The sequence below is a fragment of the Dipodomys spectabilis genome, unplaced genomic scaffold (genome assembly GCF_019054845.1).
Source record: "Dipodomys spectabilis isolate Male_0828 unplaced genomic scaffold, ASM1905484v1 ptg000038l, whole genome shotgun sequence".
Classification (NCBI taxonomy): Eukaryota; Metazoa; Chordata; class Mammalia; order Rodentia; family Heteromyidae; genus Dipodomys; species Dipodomys spectabilis.
Window position 1 is genome coordinate 1,545,142 of NW_024870715.1, and position 16,613 is coordinate 1,561,754.

General features: G+C 34.1%; 1 protein-coding gene across 3 annotated transcripts in view; it reads right to left on the bottom strand.

Annotated features, from left to right (window-relative positions):
• Nucleotides 1-996: 996 nt before the first annotated feature.
• The window catches only part of G2e3 (G2/M-phase specific E3 ubiquitin protein ligase), a 44,245-nt gene continuing 28,628 nt past the window's right edge, over nucleotides 997-16,613 (bottom strand). For all 3 annotated transcript variants that reach the window (XM_042677406.1, XM_042677404.1, XM_042677405.1), the window contains exons 12-16: nucleotides 15,514-15,815; nucleotides 13,508-13,689; nucleotides 10,021-10,193; nucleotides 4,283-4,473; nucleotides 997-3,519 (exon numbers count right to left, since the gene is read on the bottom strand). In XM_042677406.1, coding sequence (XP_042533340.1) covers nucleotides 3,263-3,519; nucleotides 4,283-4,473; nucleotides 10,021-10,193; nucleotides 13,508-13,689; nucleotides 15,514-15,815 — 1,105 coding nt within the window. In that variant the 3' untranslated portion in view covers nucleotides 997-3,262. The remainder of the gene's footprint in view (nucleotides 3,520-4,282; nucleotides 4,474-10,020; nucleotides 10,194-13,507; nucleotides 13,690-15,513; nucleotides 15,816-16,613) is intronic.

Here is a 16,613-nt window from a genome sequence, read left to right on the forward strand (position 1 = left end):
AAATATTAATCATGCGAAATCCTAATTCTAAGATTATTACAAGTAATTCACAGTATTTTGTATAAAAATTCACGAAGTCTTCATGCTTTTTAATTGAATCTTTTGAAAGATGGAAAAACTGGACTGGCATATAAATTGTCACCTAGCATATCGCTTGGTATACATACATTGGGGAAGTTACAGGAATATGTTTGAAAATTGAGAAAGGGTCCAAATCAGAATTTCAAAGTTGGGCCTCTTTGCAAGGAATCCAAATTTTCCCAAACTACAGGTATAATATACTGTCAAGAAGTGTTATCATTTTAAGTAGTCTATGCTTTATTGTAGCATAAACACAAAGACTTAAAAGTAAAAAGTAAAACACTATACATAGAATCACTATATAACCATGTTCTGGTCAGTTTCTCAGAAGTGAAAGCTAAAGGCAGTATTACTGAGAAAACAACTACAATACTTCCCTTAGCATTTTAGCATTGTGTGCAGAAGTCCCAGTAGCTTCTGTTTAATTGCAAGGAAAATTTATAAATACATAGAAGTCAAAGTGTATTCTTATGCTAGTGATCAATACTTTTTACTTGTGTTTTTTACTTATCCCCAATAAATGTGTTCCTTCACAATATAGAAATAAAATTACAAAGTATAAAATCATAAGCTACTTCACAATAAAATAATTTCAAGTTAAATACTAAAACAATGTGATTTGGTACAAGAATAGTACTCTATAAAAGACTATAAGGGAATTGGGAATGTGGCTTAGTGGTAGAGTGCTTGCCTAGCATGCATGAAGCCTTGGGTTCAGTTCCTCAGTACCACATAAACAAAAAAAGCCACAAGTGGTGCTGGCTCAAGTGGCTTGAGAAAAATCAGCTCAGGGACAGTGTCCAGGCCCTGAGTTCAAACCCCAGGACTAGCAAATAAATAAATAAATTCCATTTAAAAAGGCCTTAAGTTTTCATATTGAGAACAGTTAAAAACTGAAAACAATGCATACATAGCTAAAAATCTTAACAGTAGATATTTATTCAATTATTTTCCTCAATACTGAGAACAAGAATACAAGTGTAAGATGCATAGCATTCAGACAACTGAAATCTTAAGAAATACATATAAAATTTATTAAAATTTATAGCATAATTATTTTAAAAATTCATTGAGTTGTACTATAAAATGGATAAAGAAAATCTAAAATACAGGCAACTTGACACAGAAACACTGCAGAAAATAAGCAATGGATTTCTCCAATATGCCCTTGCTATAAAGATCAAATTAAAGATGATACTAATAGAACTTTAAAACAGAAAAGTTTGAAATATGAGTATTTGATTCACTTTAGGAGCCAGACATTATAAATTAATACTTATACTTTCTTTACCACTAGGTTGCTGAAATAGTTTTTGTGGTTAACCAAGCATATTGCTTCCCACATCCACTGCAAACCCAATAAAGTATGCAAGCACTGTATTACCTTTAATTACTAGTATAGGATAAATTTAAACTATAACCAAGAAACAACTTTAATTAGGTTTTTAGGATTGTTTTGATTTAATGTGTTAAAATTTTAGAAAAATTAGGTAGGTCATGAAATTAAATGTCCAATTTTCCAATACATTTTTGACAATGCAACAATTTTGCAAGACAAATACATGCCTTAATATTGCTCAATGCTTCAAGTTAAAGTAAAAATTTGACAGGCCTAATATAACTTAAAAAGTAACAGAAAATTACACTAATATTTGTATTTCAGTTTTCCTTTGGTGTTAAATTATCTACATCAAATCAAGCTCCTTATTGTTCATTAAATACATCGATAAGAATGTTTCTTGGAGAGGATGTGTATGAGCAATTACTAACTCCTGCTTTATTTATCGAGAAAAATATGGTTAAAACATACTAACTCCCTTAAAGGTTTATATATCATAATGGTTACTTTAGTAGAAAACTGAGGGTTTTTACCGCATTTATATCTAGTAACAGGTCAAGGACATTAGATACTCTTAATGTTTTATTCTGTCAGAGTGCAAATATGGGATCAATGACTGTTACTGTTTATCTTCACATTATTTTATTACATGATTTCTTGTTACTATCAGTAGCACTAATATATTTAAAAACAAAACATTGCCAGGCAATGGTGGTGTACACTTATAATACCAGTATTAGGGAGGTGGAGACAGGAGGATTTTGAGTTTGAGGCTGTCCAGGGCTACATAGTCAGAAACAAACAAGCCAAGCCAAACAAACACCTTAAAGAAAATGTAAGAGTTTATAGAATAATACATAGAAACACTTATCTGTGTAATGAAATTAAAGGGGTTTTCCCATTCTATTAGTATTTATTTTACATACTGTTGACACAAAAAGAGCTACCTTCCAAGACCAAAGAAGGTAACTCTATAATGCTATGGAATCAACTTATCTGTCATATATCGGTCTTGATAATAATAAATATCAGATAGCAAAGTCTTTCACAACAATCCAGAGACTTCATTCAGATACTTAAAATGATCATGGATTAGACATATTACATAACACATATAGGATGTGGGGGGAAATCCTGATTAAAACTGAGGCTTTAATGAAAATACACTTTTAAAAGGTATTTTTCAATCACACTGTAAGCACTTCAGAAGTTTTCTAGCCTATAGAATTTCCATAGATTCCAGAACTACTTGTGCAATTCTGCTTTTTATATAATACTTTGCATTAGGCATAGTGTAATTGCAGTATTAGTCATTTTAATATAAATTAGAATTCTAAAAATATGTTTGCAATTAATCTAGTGCATCCTAGAAAAGTATACACATAATGCATACCCTGGAATATATGCCTCTGATCTATATGACAAAATTTAGCCAACTACAATTTCTATTTAATGCTTTAAAATAAGGAATAATTTGAAACCTGCATAAAATAAGAAAAATCTTGGCCTCAATTATGTAATCCTAATTTTAAAAAATAGTGAGTATATACCATGCAACTATACCTGAATAAAGTCTGTACAACCATTTTAAAAGTATTTATATTGATACCTATGAAGCATGTGGATTAATAGAAAAATACCACAAATTCTGAGAATGACTTAACTAGACAAAAGAATGACTTAATTAAACTATTGGTTTGATTGGCCAAAACAATTTTTAATGTTAATATCATAAATTTTATTGGGCCAGAGGCGCTGATGAATTTGTTCAATAGGATGATTAATAGAAACAAAAAACAATAGCAGCTTATAAAGAAGCCTCCCTTTGTTCCAAGAAACATTCTAATGTTCAACGTAGTGAGAATATTCTTCCTTTTCTAGTTTTATAGTGTTTCTTATGGTGAAGTCCATACTTTCTTCAAACTCTTTATATGTTTTGGTGATTGGAAGAACTAAACAGTTATTACACTTGTTTCCAACAGGAAAATCTGTATGTAGATACTCAATTGAAGGAGTGGGTTTGAATCCAGAAGGTGGAACAGAATTGCAACCAGTTGCAAAAATAAGAATGTCTTCCATTGTTGTTGCAGATTTACCTTCTGAAAAGTTTACAGGTGAAAGAAAAAAAGAAAAATAAATCTATGTTACATATTGCTATTATCACAGGCTTCAACATTCATCTCAGGTAAAACTAAAACACTAAGTACACTAAGTAACAATAACAGGCCAACAGTTCATTTAATAAATGAAGCTGGGCTGTAGTTAGGACTCAAGTGGTAGAATATCTGCTTAGTAAGCACAAAGCGCTGTGAGTTCAAACCCCATTTCTCCTTTACTCCCCAAAAGAATTTAAGTAGAAGGAATTAAAATCATTTAGTCCAACCGTTCACTATACATTTGACCTCCTCAATAGCATTACTAGTTACTAGTTTAACAAATGCAAAGACAAAATTAAAATAAAACTTCAACTAAAAGTTAAAAACTTTCTCTTGACTACAAATGCAATAACTTACATTGTTAATGCTGGGTAAATAAATATCATTGGCATAACCCTAGTCAATGATAAAGAAAAAATAAAGAGCAATATAGATTAGTTTTAACACTGATATATGCTCTAGCATCCATATATTTAAAATGTTAAAAAATGCCTTTCATTTCAGATTGTCTAGAAAAATCAAAGTGCAAAATATAATTTACTCAGTAATTTTTTCTCCTCACTTCAAATTCAGCCCTTAAATGTGTTTTTGAATAAATTTCCTCTGTAGATAGCAAATTTAAAACCTATTAATAGCAGGAGGCAAAACAAATATATATACTAAAACAAATATTCTGAGATAGTTAAATGAAACTATATCTACATACCCTCAATATTCTGTAAATAATTCTTCCAATACCCCGAAGTTTGTACATCAGGCAATGTGTGCATTTCAAAAAGATCACTAAGGACTTTTGCAGAAAGAGTCTCAGGTTTATGACAAAGGATGTCATAAAATGCTTCTGGGTAAGTCTGAATTTTTTCCAAAACACCAAGAGTTTTCAGACCCTGCTTAAAACTTGAGGAAAAAAAACCCAAAAAACAAAACAAAACAAACAATGAGCCAACATTCAAACCTGTGTATTTGGTATTAACATTATTAGAGAATTGACATTTGCAGCTAACATACTTAGAATTGTGTAAAACATTTGGCAAAAAAATTAAAAAATTCTCATTCAGATGAGAAAAAACCATGGATATGCTATGTATGAATGCTTTCAAGTTCAGAGCAAGTATTCATATAAAATGAGTAATTTATGTGGCTATGTTTGGAATTATGGTTGTGAAATTTTTTTTTTTTTTTTTTTTTTTGCCAGTCATGGGCCTTGAACTCTGGGCCTGGGTGCTGTCCCTCAGCTCTTCAGCTCAAGGCTAGCACTCTACCACTTGAGCCACAGCACCACTTCTGGCTTTTTTCTGCTTATGTGGTGCTGAGGAATCGAACCCAGGGCCTCATGCATGCAAGGCAAGCAGTCTACCACTGAGCCACCTTCCCAGCCCCCGTGAAATTTTTTTTTGTGTCAGTTGTGGGGCTTGAACTCTGGGCCTGGGCACTGTCGCTCAGCTCTTCAGCTCTCAAGGCTAGTGCTCTATCATAGCAACACTTGCGGCTTTTTCTGTTTATATGGTGCTGAGGAATCAAACTCAGGGCCTCATACATGTGAGGCAAGCACTGTACCACTGAGCCACCTTCCCAGCCCTGTTAACTATTTTATTAAGAGAAAAAAGTAACTATCTTAAGCATCTTGTACTTCAAAGCTATTAATTTTGAAAGAACTTACACAGAAATTCAAAAGCAAAGGGATGATATAAATCTTAATCACATAGCAATTTGAGATTCAGGGCTGGATACATACATCAAGTGATAGGTACCTGCCTAGCATGCACATGAATTCAAACCCTACTACCACCAAAAAAATTTTTTTGTACTTAGGTATTGCTTTAAAAAATTAGCAAAGAAAAAAAAGGAGGAAAATTTAAATAAATGAACTATCTTCTTTTTCTTTTTTTGTGTGCAAGTATTGGGGCTTAAAGTCAGGGATTTGCACTCTTGCTAGGCTTTTTTTTTGTTGAAGGTTTAAGCTCCAGACCTTGAACCACAACTCTACTTCCAGCTTTTTCCTGGTTGATTGGAGATAAGACTCTCAGACTTCTCTGACCTGGCAGACACATTACTTAAATCTCAAGTCTCCTGAATAACTGGAATTATAGGTATGAGTAGACAGCACCTGGTTTAACTCCTTATGCATGCAAAAATTTTACTTTCTTTTATAACATTATTGGTATTTTGCACATGGGCCTTGAGCTTAAGAGTAAACACAACACTTGAGTGAGGCTATTTTGCTTTTATTATTTTATGAATAGGTTCTTGCCTTTATGCTTGGCTTGGATTGTCATCCTCTTATTTACCATACCATATGCATTATCTCCCCCTCTAGTCTTTTTTTATTGGTTTGAGATATGGGTCTCACAAACTTTTGCCTGGACTAGCCTCAAATTGCAATGCTTCCATCTCTGCCTTCCAAATGTGTAGGATTACAGGTATGCATCACTATATGTGGCTTTTAGAATTATTAGCATAAACTGTACAAGGGGGCTTCAGTATGGTATTTAGAACTTCCATATAATCTGGTCAAATTCACCTCATTTATATTACTCCTATGGTTTTCCTAAAAGATCCAATAATACATTAGGAAAGCTTAAGCAGCAGCCAGACACTGATGTCTCACACTTGTAATCCTAGCAGCTCTAGAGGCTGAGATCTAAGGATCAAGTTTTAAAGCTAGCCTGGGCAGGAAAGTCCACAAGACTCTTTTCTCTAATTAACAACTAAAAAGCTGTGGCTCAAATGGTAGAGTGCTAGCCTTGAGCATAAAAGTTCAGGAACAGTGCCCAGGCCCTGAGTTCAAGCCCAAAATCAGCATTAAAAAAAAACCCAAAACATGTTTAACAAAAGAAATACAGTATTTTAAAATGTACACTCATTAATAGTCAAGGAATAGGATGTATCATTTTTTCGGATCAGATTGACTTTCTATAGAGTCCCTAGTCTCCTAAAATAATCTGCTGTATCAATTTATTTCCTCTTTTTATTGACTCCTGCCCAATATAATCCAAAGAGGTGGGTATGATTTAAATGTTTTTGAGCAACCTCAAAATTATGTTGAAACCCAAATCCAAGTACGATAGTATTGAGAAGTGTGTTCTTTTAAGAAATTCTACAGATACACACTATACTACCAAATATTGAGACAAGGGTAACAAAAATGGCTTATAACTAAATCTGAAAATCATCATTAAATTGTCCTTCTTGCTCCTTAGCAAATCTTGTATATTTTCATTTCCAGAAATCTATCTGCTCATGTACATTTGTTCCTTTGCTACAATCCCTGGAAACTATGGTTTCCATGCTGTAGCCACAGAGATGTGCCAGAAATAAAACCTGATACTGCTATTCATCCAAATGGAGACCCTCGATAACTGATTCTTTAGAAATTGTAAACCAAAATTTGTTATTTGATTACAATTAAGGGTAAAAGATCTTGAGATGAAGTAAGATTACAGGAGCTGGTCCAAACTGCAATACAAAGAGACAAGGCAATGTTGATACAAAAGCCAGAGACCAGAAGAATGAATCCATAAGGTAGTTGGCCTCATACCAGAAGAGACTAAGAGTGAACTCCCTCCTTAATTATGAAGAACAAGTACTCTAACACCTTGATTTTGAACTTCTAATGTCCAAAACTGAAAGAGAATAAATTTTTATTGTTTTAAGCCATTCAGTTTGTGATAGGTTTTTTTATGGCAGCCAGGAAACAAATTCCAAAGAACAGACCCTGTTTATGAAACAAAGTCCAAGCTTCTTAACATGGTTTCCAACACTTGCACTTCTCACTATACTTTTACCTTTCACATTCTGCTTACTTGTTAAGTAAATTTCTGTCAAAATTGTCTGCCTATTAAAAACTTAAGATCTATAATCCTAGCTACTCAGGAGACTGAAATCTGAGAACTGTAGTTCCAAGCCAGGCCAGGCAAGAAAGTCTATAAGACAGCTCCAATTAGGAGATTGTGGCTCAAGTAGTACAGCACTACCCTTGAGCAAATAAGCTCAAGAATAGCACACAAGCCTTGAGCTCAAGCCCTATGACTAGCGCTTACACACTGACACACTCATACCCCTCAAAATAGCAATGAGTGAATTCCATCTTACCATTTACCTAACAAAATACAAATACACATTATCTGCACATGCACGCATGCACACACACACACGCGCGCACGCGTGCGCGCGCACACACACACACACACACAAAGTAGAAAAGACTGCCATTCTTACTATTCATGTAACAAAACACAAGTATATACACACATACTTATCTGCTGCCTTAGCAGCAGGAGAAACCATTCAAAATGCCCAACATTACTTTATAAAGGGATAGAAGGTGGGTGTGATAGGGATGAAAACTATCATCAAGCTAAGTACTTTCAATGTTTTTCCTTTGGAACTATGTAATACTTTGTATAATTTTAAAACAAGTTTTAATAAAGTTTTTGCTTTCAATATGTTTTGACTTTGGAACCACGTAATACTTAGTATAATTTTAAAACAAGTTTTAATAAAAAAATCACTAAACTAAAAAAAGTATGTACTGAATTTATAGTACAACTACTCATGGGCTGGGAAGGTGGCTCAGTGGTAGAGTGCTTGCCTTGCATGCCTGAGGCCCTGGGTTCGATTCCTCAGGACCATATAAGCAAAAAGAAAAAAGCCGGAAGTGGCGCTGTGGCTCAAGCGGTAGAGCGCTAGCCTTGAGCTGAAGAGCTGAGGGACAGCCCACAGGCCCAGAGTTCAGGCCCCATGACCAGACCCCCCCAAAAAAAATTAATACTCAGATAATTACTATTCCAATTTGACTTAATAGCACAATATAATACAAATATAGACAAAAAAGAAATACAATTTAAGTTTCAGTAATGGTGGTTGTGGTCTCAAGTGCTCCTCAGTTAAAACTTCAGTACCACCACTATCACCACACAAAAAAAAAGAAGAAAAAAAAGTGGGCTGAATCAAACAAGTAATTATTACTTATACTCTAATTCCCCACTGTCCTTGAGAACTAGGATTCTCAATAATATATGATAAAAGAAAAAAAGTAAAAATCAGACAGTATTGAATGTGAATGACAGGTATTTGTGTAAGTTCCTGTTTCATCTTAAAAAGTATAACAAAAGCAAACAGCAACAAAAACCTGTGGTATCTAGTTTTAATCTACAAGAAAGACTGGCAAAAATAAGCATCTATAGAATCAGGGCTATGGTTTTTAATACAATTTTCCATTAAAAGTTCCTCAAGCTAGAATTATAAAATAAGTATAAAACATTTTGTGTTACATCATATAGCAAAAAAGCTATCAAAGATATTAAAAGAACTCAAAGGAATCATAGAGGAGGCTTACACTAGAGTCAAAATTAAGGGAACAGAAATTTAAACCAGGATAATAATAGTAATAGTTTAAATACCTATTGAATAGATCTAAATCTATGGGGTAATACTGATTTTTTTCTTTTTCCTTTTCTTCCTTCCTTCCTCTGCGCCTCCTTTCCCCATCCTTCTTTTCTTTATTAATTTCTCAATTCGTTTCTTTCGTCCTTGTTCTAGGGCTTTGCCACTGTCCCTGAGTTCCTTTTGCTTAGGGCTACTGCTCTACAACTTGAAGCACAGAACCACTTCCAACTTTTTGGTTGGTTTTATTGGAGATAAGAGTCTCATAAACTTTACTACTACCTGGGCTGGCTTCCAACTACAAATCCTCACCCAGTCTCCTGAGTAGCTATGAGCTAATGAGTGCCATGTTTGATACCTAACTGTTTTGAGATGATATCTTATCTGGTTTTGAAATAAAACTGGAGTCTACAAGGAAAGTACAGGTGAATAAGATGAAAAAGCTCAGCCACATATGGGTATTAGATCTAAGTCTTAGGCTATGGTTTGCTATTTTCCATTATTAATGGAAAAAAAAAAAAGGAAAAGCTAGGGGCATGTGGTTCAAGTGATACAGCAATTGACTAGCAAACCTAAGTCCCCGAGTTCAAACACCTCAGTACAAAAAAGGGGCATTTAAAAGAGACTATGTAAGTTGTAAACTTCTTTTACAAGTATTCCAACAAAAAATTGGAGACTAGTATTATAAAACTAAAGAAGAGTGAAAATCAGAACTATCTTGTTTATCAAAGAATGGATCTATGTTACCCAGCAGATAATGTATACAATAAATAGGTACTAAATAAATGGAAATGGAACAGTTAGCTCATTTGTAAGAGTTCTTAAAATCATTTTTACGTAGAAAAATATAAAATGAAACTATTTCATCTATCTAAGGATTCTGTTTCTGTAGCTCTGTACAGAATGACCAAAATAATAATCATCCTTGAGAGGTTCACGTTAAAGTAATTTAAAATAGCATTTCAACTTTTTCTAACAACATTTACATTTATTACCAAGTAAATCCCCTACATCATAAGATAATTAAACACTTTAAGTATGTAAAAGTAAACAGCTTACCTTTCAAAGGGTATTTGGACTCTCTTAATTACTTGGTAGACAAGTACATCTTTTGCCAACATATATTTATCATTTAATGTTGTTACATGTCTTAGACATCCAATAACATCTAGGTAGTTATAGCATTCATTTATTACTGAGTTTAAGTCAGTTATATCTGCTGCAGTATTTATCTATAACAGAAAATATACATACTTTTTTACTCGTGAATGATCTTTAAATATCAAAGGACGTATTATCTTATATTTACTTTTGGAAAGTATCAGGGTAGGGTCAAAGTCTACCAGGAAATATTTTCTAGAATAAATCTAGTTCAACAAATATTCTGTAATATTCAGTCAAAGATGTTACTTGTACATTATGTCAAACTAACGGTCTGACATTGTTGAATAGATATTGCCTTATACCCTTAAATTGCCTTATACACTTAAAACACAACAAACATTTCCAGTAACTAAATTTAGCCTTATCACTAAAATCTGTCCAAAACAATGAGTTAAAACAGGGTCAGTCTTTCCTGATCTCTACTTTCTTATGTAAAAGCAAAGTTGAAAACAAAATTCTGAGTGATTACACAATTTGTTTTATGATTTGTATCTTTAAAAAATGGGTTATTTAAGTAGAGGAATAGAATATCTTAGGCTGTCAATCACTTGGCATATGTTGTAATAAACTGTGCCACTTAAGTGTGAAAACAGAGACTAAACAAATGTAGTTGTGTTGAAATGAAATTATTTACAAAAACAGCAAGTGAACTCAGATAGCCTACAGGCCAAAACTTGCCAATCTTTACTACAAATAACCTATTTTAGAGGGGAAAAAAAAATCACGCATTTTGTTGCTGGTGGTGGTGGTTGTGGGGGCTAAACTCTAGGCATGGGTGCTGTTCCTCAGCTCTTCAGCTCAAGGCTAGCGTCGTCCTACCACTTGAGCCACAGTGCCACTTCCAGCTTTTTTCTCCTTATGTGGTGCAAGCACTCTACTACTGAGCCACTTTCCCAGCCCAACATCTGACATTTTTGAGCCACTACCTATGGTTATTTGTGAAACAGCCTAAACTCTATAAACCCAACTATCATTTAAATCTATTCTTTAATTCTTGTGTAGCTAGCTTACATTTACTAGCGTGTACATTCCAAGAAGACAGTGGTAGAGTGCTAGCTTTGACAGAAAACAAAACAACACAAAAACCCTCCTTCTTAGACCCTGAGTTCAAGCCCAAGGGCTGGCACGAAATACAAAAAACAAAAAAAAAAATCAAAGCAAAAAAGAACTAGGGACATTGGTCAAGTTAAAATACATTTTTTTCTTTTGTTAAAAGGAAAAACTCTAAGGGTCAATTTAAGTCATGATTTTAGCCTGGGTATGGTGGCACATACTTGTAATCCCAGCAAAGGGAGGATGAATGAGTTTTATATTGGCCAAGATTATACAGTGAAACTTTATATAATGTCAGTCTACGAAGAAATTATAATTTTAAAATGAACAATCTTAGTCCAAATGAAAACCACAATCTCACTTCTAAACCTATGCTTTTAGCCATGAAACTATATTGCTTATTGTTGAGACAATGGAAAGAATATACTTAAGTATGAAGGAAGTTAAGAAATGTTAAATAGCTTCCATTGCCTCAGACAGCTTCTAAATAATGACGGCAATATCATCTCTTAAGGTGACATGACAAATGCATTTGAGTATTGCATAGAGCCAACTGTAAATGCTCAATCAACAGTAACTACTTTTATGCAAGAACATTGACATTCATCTCCCCACTTGTTTCCAAACTGTCTTTATCTCTCCCTTATATTCTAACTCGTGAGCCCAGTATTTATTATTCTTCAGACACACTACCTAGAAGAAAGTACAAGTCATCATTTTTCTAGCATGCAATGAGGAATGTTTCATATTGTCTCTGGCAATGTATCAAATAATCTAGTCTTGGCCTTTTTCGCCACAAATGTTAAGTGTCAAGTCACATTATGTATTAGCTTTAGCAACATTAAATGTGGCATGCTGATCTATCCAGCTGATAATTACTTTTTTTTAAAGACTGGTTTTGGGACTGAAGAGGGCAGACTGATCAAGAGGGTGAGTATAACTGCAATATAGTGTAAACGTGTGGGAATTCAACAGTGAAATGCCCATTGTAAAACTAATCTAAACTTATAAAAGCTTAATAAAGGAATGTGAAAATGTAGCAAGTAAATGCCCTCTAAAAGGAGAATGATATGCCAAGACACCAGTGGCTAAAGCCTGTAATCCTAAGCTGCTCAGGAGGCTGAGATCTGAGAACTGCAGTTCAAAGCCAGCCTGGGCAGGAAATGTGAGACTCTTATCTGCAATTAACCACCAGAAAAACCAGAAGTGAAGCTCAAGTAGTAGAGCACTAGCCTTGAGCACAAAGAGGCTCAGGGACCATGGCCCAGGCCCTGAGGTCAAGCCAAGGATGAGCACATACACACAAAAAAAGAGAGAATGGTGTATTAATCAGTATGAATTGAAGGGATTAAAAAAATGGTCTGGCTATGAGTATCAAGTCCCATGTCAACAAAACCAGTTAATCTGTTTATTTTGCTTATCTGATGTTTTATTTTTTCAATTTTTTTTTTTGGTTAGTCATGGGGCTTGAAGTCTGGGCTTGGGACCTGTCCCTGCACTCTTCAGCTCAAGGCGAGCGCTCTACTGCTTGAGCCAAAGTGCCACTTCTGGTTTTTTAGTGTTTTTTTTTGGAGGTAAGAGTCTCACAGACTTTCCTGCCCCGGCTGGCTTTGAACAGTGATTCTCAGATCTCAGCCTCCTGAGTTTCTAGGATTACAGGCTTGAGTCACCAGTGCCTGGCAATGTGGTTTTCTTGTTTTTTTGTATGGTCGTGGGGGCTGAACTCTGGGCCTGGGCGCTGTCCCTCAACTCTTCAGCTCAAGACTAGCAGCGCCCTATCACTTGAGCCACAGCGCCACTTCTGGCTTTTCTTCTGCTTATGTGATGCTGAGGAATCGAACCCAGGGCTTCATGCAAATGAGGCAAGTACTCTACCACCAAGCCAACTTCCTAGGCCTGTTTTTGTTTTGTGTGTTTGTGTTTTGTATGTGCTGGTCCTGTGCCTGAGCACTGTCCCCGAGCTTTTTTAATTTTGCTCAAGGCTAGCACTCCACCATTTAAACCACAGCTCCACTTCTGATTTTTTTTGGTTGTTAACTGGAGATGAGTGTTACAGACTTTCCTGCACAGGGTGGTTTCAAACCTCTATCTTCAGATCTCAGCCCCCAAATAGGTAGGATTACAGGCAATAGCTACCAGCATGTGGCACCAATGTGTTTTTAATCATGTTTCGAATACAGCTTGTAAACATAAATACGTTTAAACATAAAAGGTAAAATTATGTTGACAACACCTATTTCAGAGTGGTACTGTTTATTGCTGAAAGTCAGTCATATAAATGATACATTTAAATGTAGTCAACATTTTAATGAATAGCTATGTTTCTTACCCTGATTATAATTTGTGCCACATCGAAGTCTGAAACATCTTCCAAAACTGGTTCGGTATTTTCTGGTCCATAAACAAGGCAATTAAATAAGGTCTTAGAAAAGAAACCCGGTGAAGGACCACCATGAACCAAAGAAATGGCAAGGATTTTGCCAGCTTCATAGTAAAGATTCTCTTCCAAAGCTGCAAATATAGATGAAAATACATTTATGAAACTTCAATTATTTAAAATGAAAAATTTCTAATAGTAATGCAATAACAGTAATGTATTATGGAGAAAATGTAATACAGAAAATCTTTGGGATAAATTAAGCATCTATAATCTTAGTATAATAACCTTAAAGTTTTTAATGTGTTTGTTTGTATATAAAAATATAGTTTTATCTCTGCCATTTTTCACATATACTTCAATTTTTTACAGTGCTCAAAATTACTCAAATCTTCAGTTAGTGAATACTTAAAGACTAATTTAGAAATGTATTTTAATGCAAATCACTTCCCAATTACTAGCTAACTTAGTTAAATGGCATTTTCAACTGTAGTAGATATGTTACTATATCTGTCATGTCACAGAGCAGTATCTATTTATGTACTTTTGTTTATATATTTGTTTTGATGATGATAGTTTCCTAGATATGGTATTAGTAGGTCAAAGGATACAAACATTTCTAAAATTCTAGACTTATACCATTCAATTACCTTCTAAATAAGGCAGTTTTACTCCCAATAGCATGTTATAATTACCCTCACAACTTTAATATTCTTAAACTATATTTAAAATGTTTTGTCAACTTTTATGGATGAAAAAAGACAGTTCATTAACTGTTCAAAACCACTTATTAATTACACAATGTTTTAACTTATTAAAATTTTCTTTAAAAATAACCATTACATTTTGCACAACCAGAAATCTTGACTATCTAAATAAATATATAAATATATAATATATATTGAAGCAGATGTTTATAAATTTGAATTCAGATTTTATGTCTAAATTTATGCAGTCTCTACTGTGTCAAAGGTGACTTAACATTACCAATCATTTGAAAGTTTTTCTTAAAAGGCAATTTAGAACTAAAGTTGTGCCTATAAATATTGTAAAAATGATACTGGATGGATGCTGATGGCTCATGCCTATAATCCTAGCTACTCAAGAAACTGAGATCTGAGAATTCCAGTTCAAACCCAGCCCAGGAGATAAGTCTGAGACTCTTATCGCCAATTAGCCAGCCAAAAGTGAGAATGCTGAGCTGTAGCTCAAGTGTTGGGTGTACTGGCCTTTACTGAAACAGCCAAATGAGAGCATGAGACCCTGTGTTCAAGCCCCAGTATGGGCACCAAAAAAAAAAAAAAAGGTACTGGTGAACATGTTCTAGAGAAAAAACAAAAACAAAAAAAAAGGAATTTGAATTGATTAAACAAGCTTGTTTTTTTTTTAACTTTTTCAAATTTTCTGTTATAGAAATGGTGATCTGAGAATCTCCTACAAATTCTAGAAGTAGCAACTCTGTGTTGAAGTGCTTATTTTAATCAAAGTAAATACTTACCAATAGTTACATCAGAAAAGTATGGACATAATTGTTACAGAGCATGTTAGGGAATACATTAAAATGTTACATGTGGCACAGACACCCGTTTTAATCTAAAACCATTGTAAATACACGAAGTACAAATCCAAATACATGAACAAAAAGAGTACAAATCATCATCCATTCCATATAGCTTGCTCTGTTCAAATGAAATTTAAGTGAATATAATTTAAGCAAATGTTTACTTAACTGTGAAATTATTTCAAGCATATTGACATAAGTTATTTAATGTTTTATCATAAAACATTTTGGAAAATATCATTTCTTATCCCTCTTTCCTTTGATTGTCAGTTATTTATTAACAGCGTAAATTATATATTTAGCACAGTTAATATTAATCCTAACAAGCTATTTTTGTTTCTATACATGCCATGTATGCTATACATGCTTCAGTATGTACAATTAAAAAAATAATTACCTTGAGAATTTAGAGACAAGTTCTTTGACAAAGACCCTTCAAACAATGATGAGTTTGCCAGGTGGTGCATTAAGAGACTCAGAAATTCTTGCTTTGATCCAAGGCATTCTTTTCCAAAACCATCATTTTCATTAACATAGGATACTTCAATTGTGTATGAAGGATTAAAGTTTTTGAATTCATCTATGGCACTATTCCAGATATTGGCTTTGTTGATATATAATTTTTCAGTTTTTTTTTTAATTTGAAATCCTAACTCTATCAATATTGTTGAAATATCCCTTCTAAACTTGCTTCCTTGCCTATAAAACATGAATTTAAATATAGAGTGCATTATTTTAAAGTACTTAATGAGAAACAGCAATTATTACAGACAAGAGAAAAATAATCAAAAAGAAATTCCTTCCCAACTCTTACCTAAAAAGAATGGCTGTTACTGGGACAAAAACAGATTCATTTAATTATCTATGTCTTTATCTTCTTGGTGGTACTGAGGTTGAAAATCAGGGCCTATACTCAAGTCATATGTCCATTCCTTTTGACTCTGGTTCTTTCTGAAATAGGTTTGCCTGGGCTGGCAAATTTATACTTTCTGTTGTAGCTGAGATGACAAGTACATACCACCACAGCCAGGGTTGTCCAACTTTTTGATTAAGCTAGACTTGAAAGCTGCACTTCCTGATTTCATAGCCTCCTAATCAGCAAACACTGCAGTTGTGAACAACTATGCACTTCAAATAATTTTTTTTTTTGGTTGGTCGTGGGGCTTGAACCCTCACCTCTTCAGCTTTTAAGGTAAGCGCTCTACCACTTGAGCCACAGCATCTCTTCTGGTTTTATGGTGCTTAACTGGAGATAAGAGTCTCATGGATTTCTGCCCAGGCTGGCTTTGAACCATGATCCTCAGATCTCAGCCTCCTGAGAAAAGGATTACAGGTGTGAGGCACCATCACCTAGCCCAGCTAATTCTTTTAAGGGTTAGGAACAAGAGCTGAAGTTGAAGTTAAACTTGCTAATATTTTTTGTGGGGCAATTATCTGCCTTTTTTTTTTAAGTGCACATTAGTTATATAGGGAGGGATTTCATTATTACATCTTACA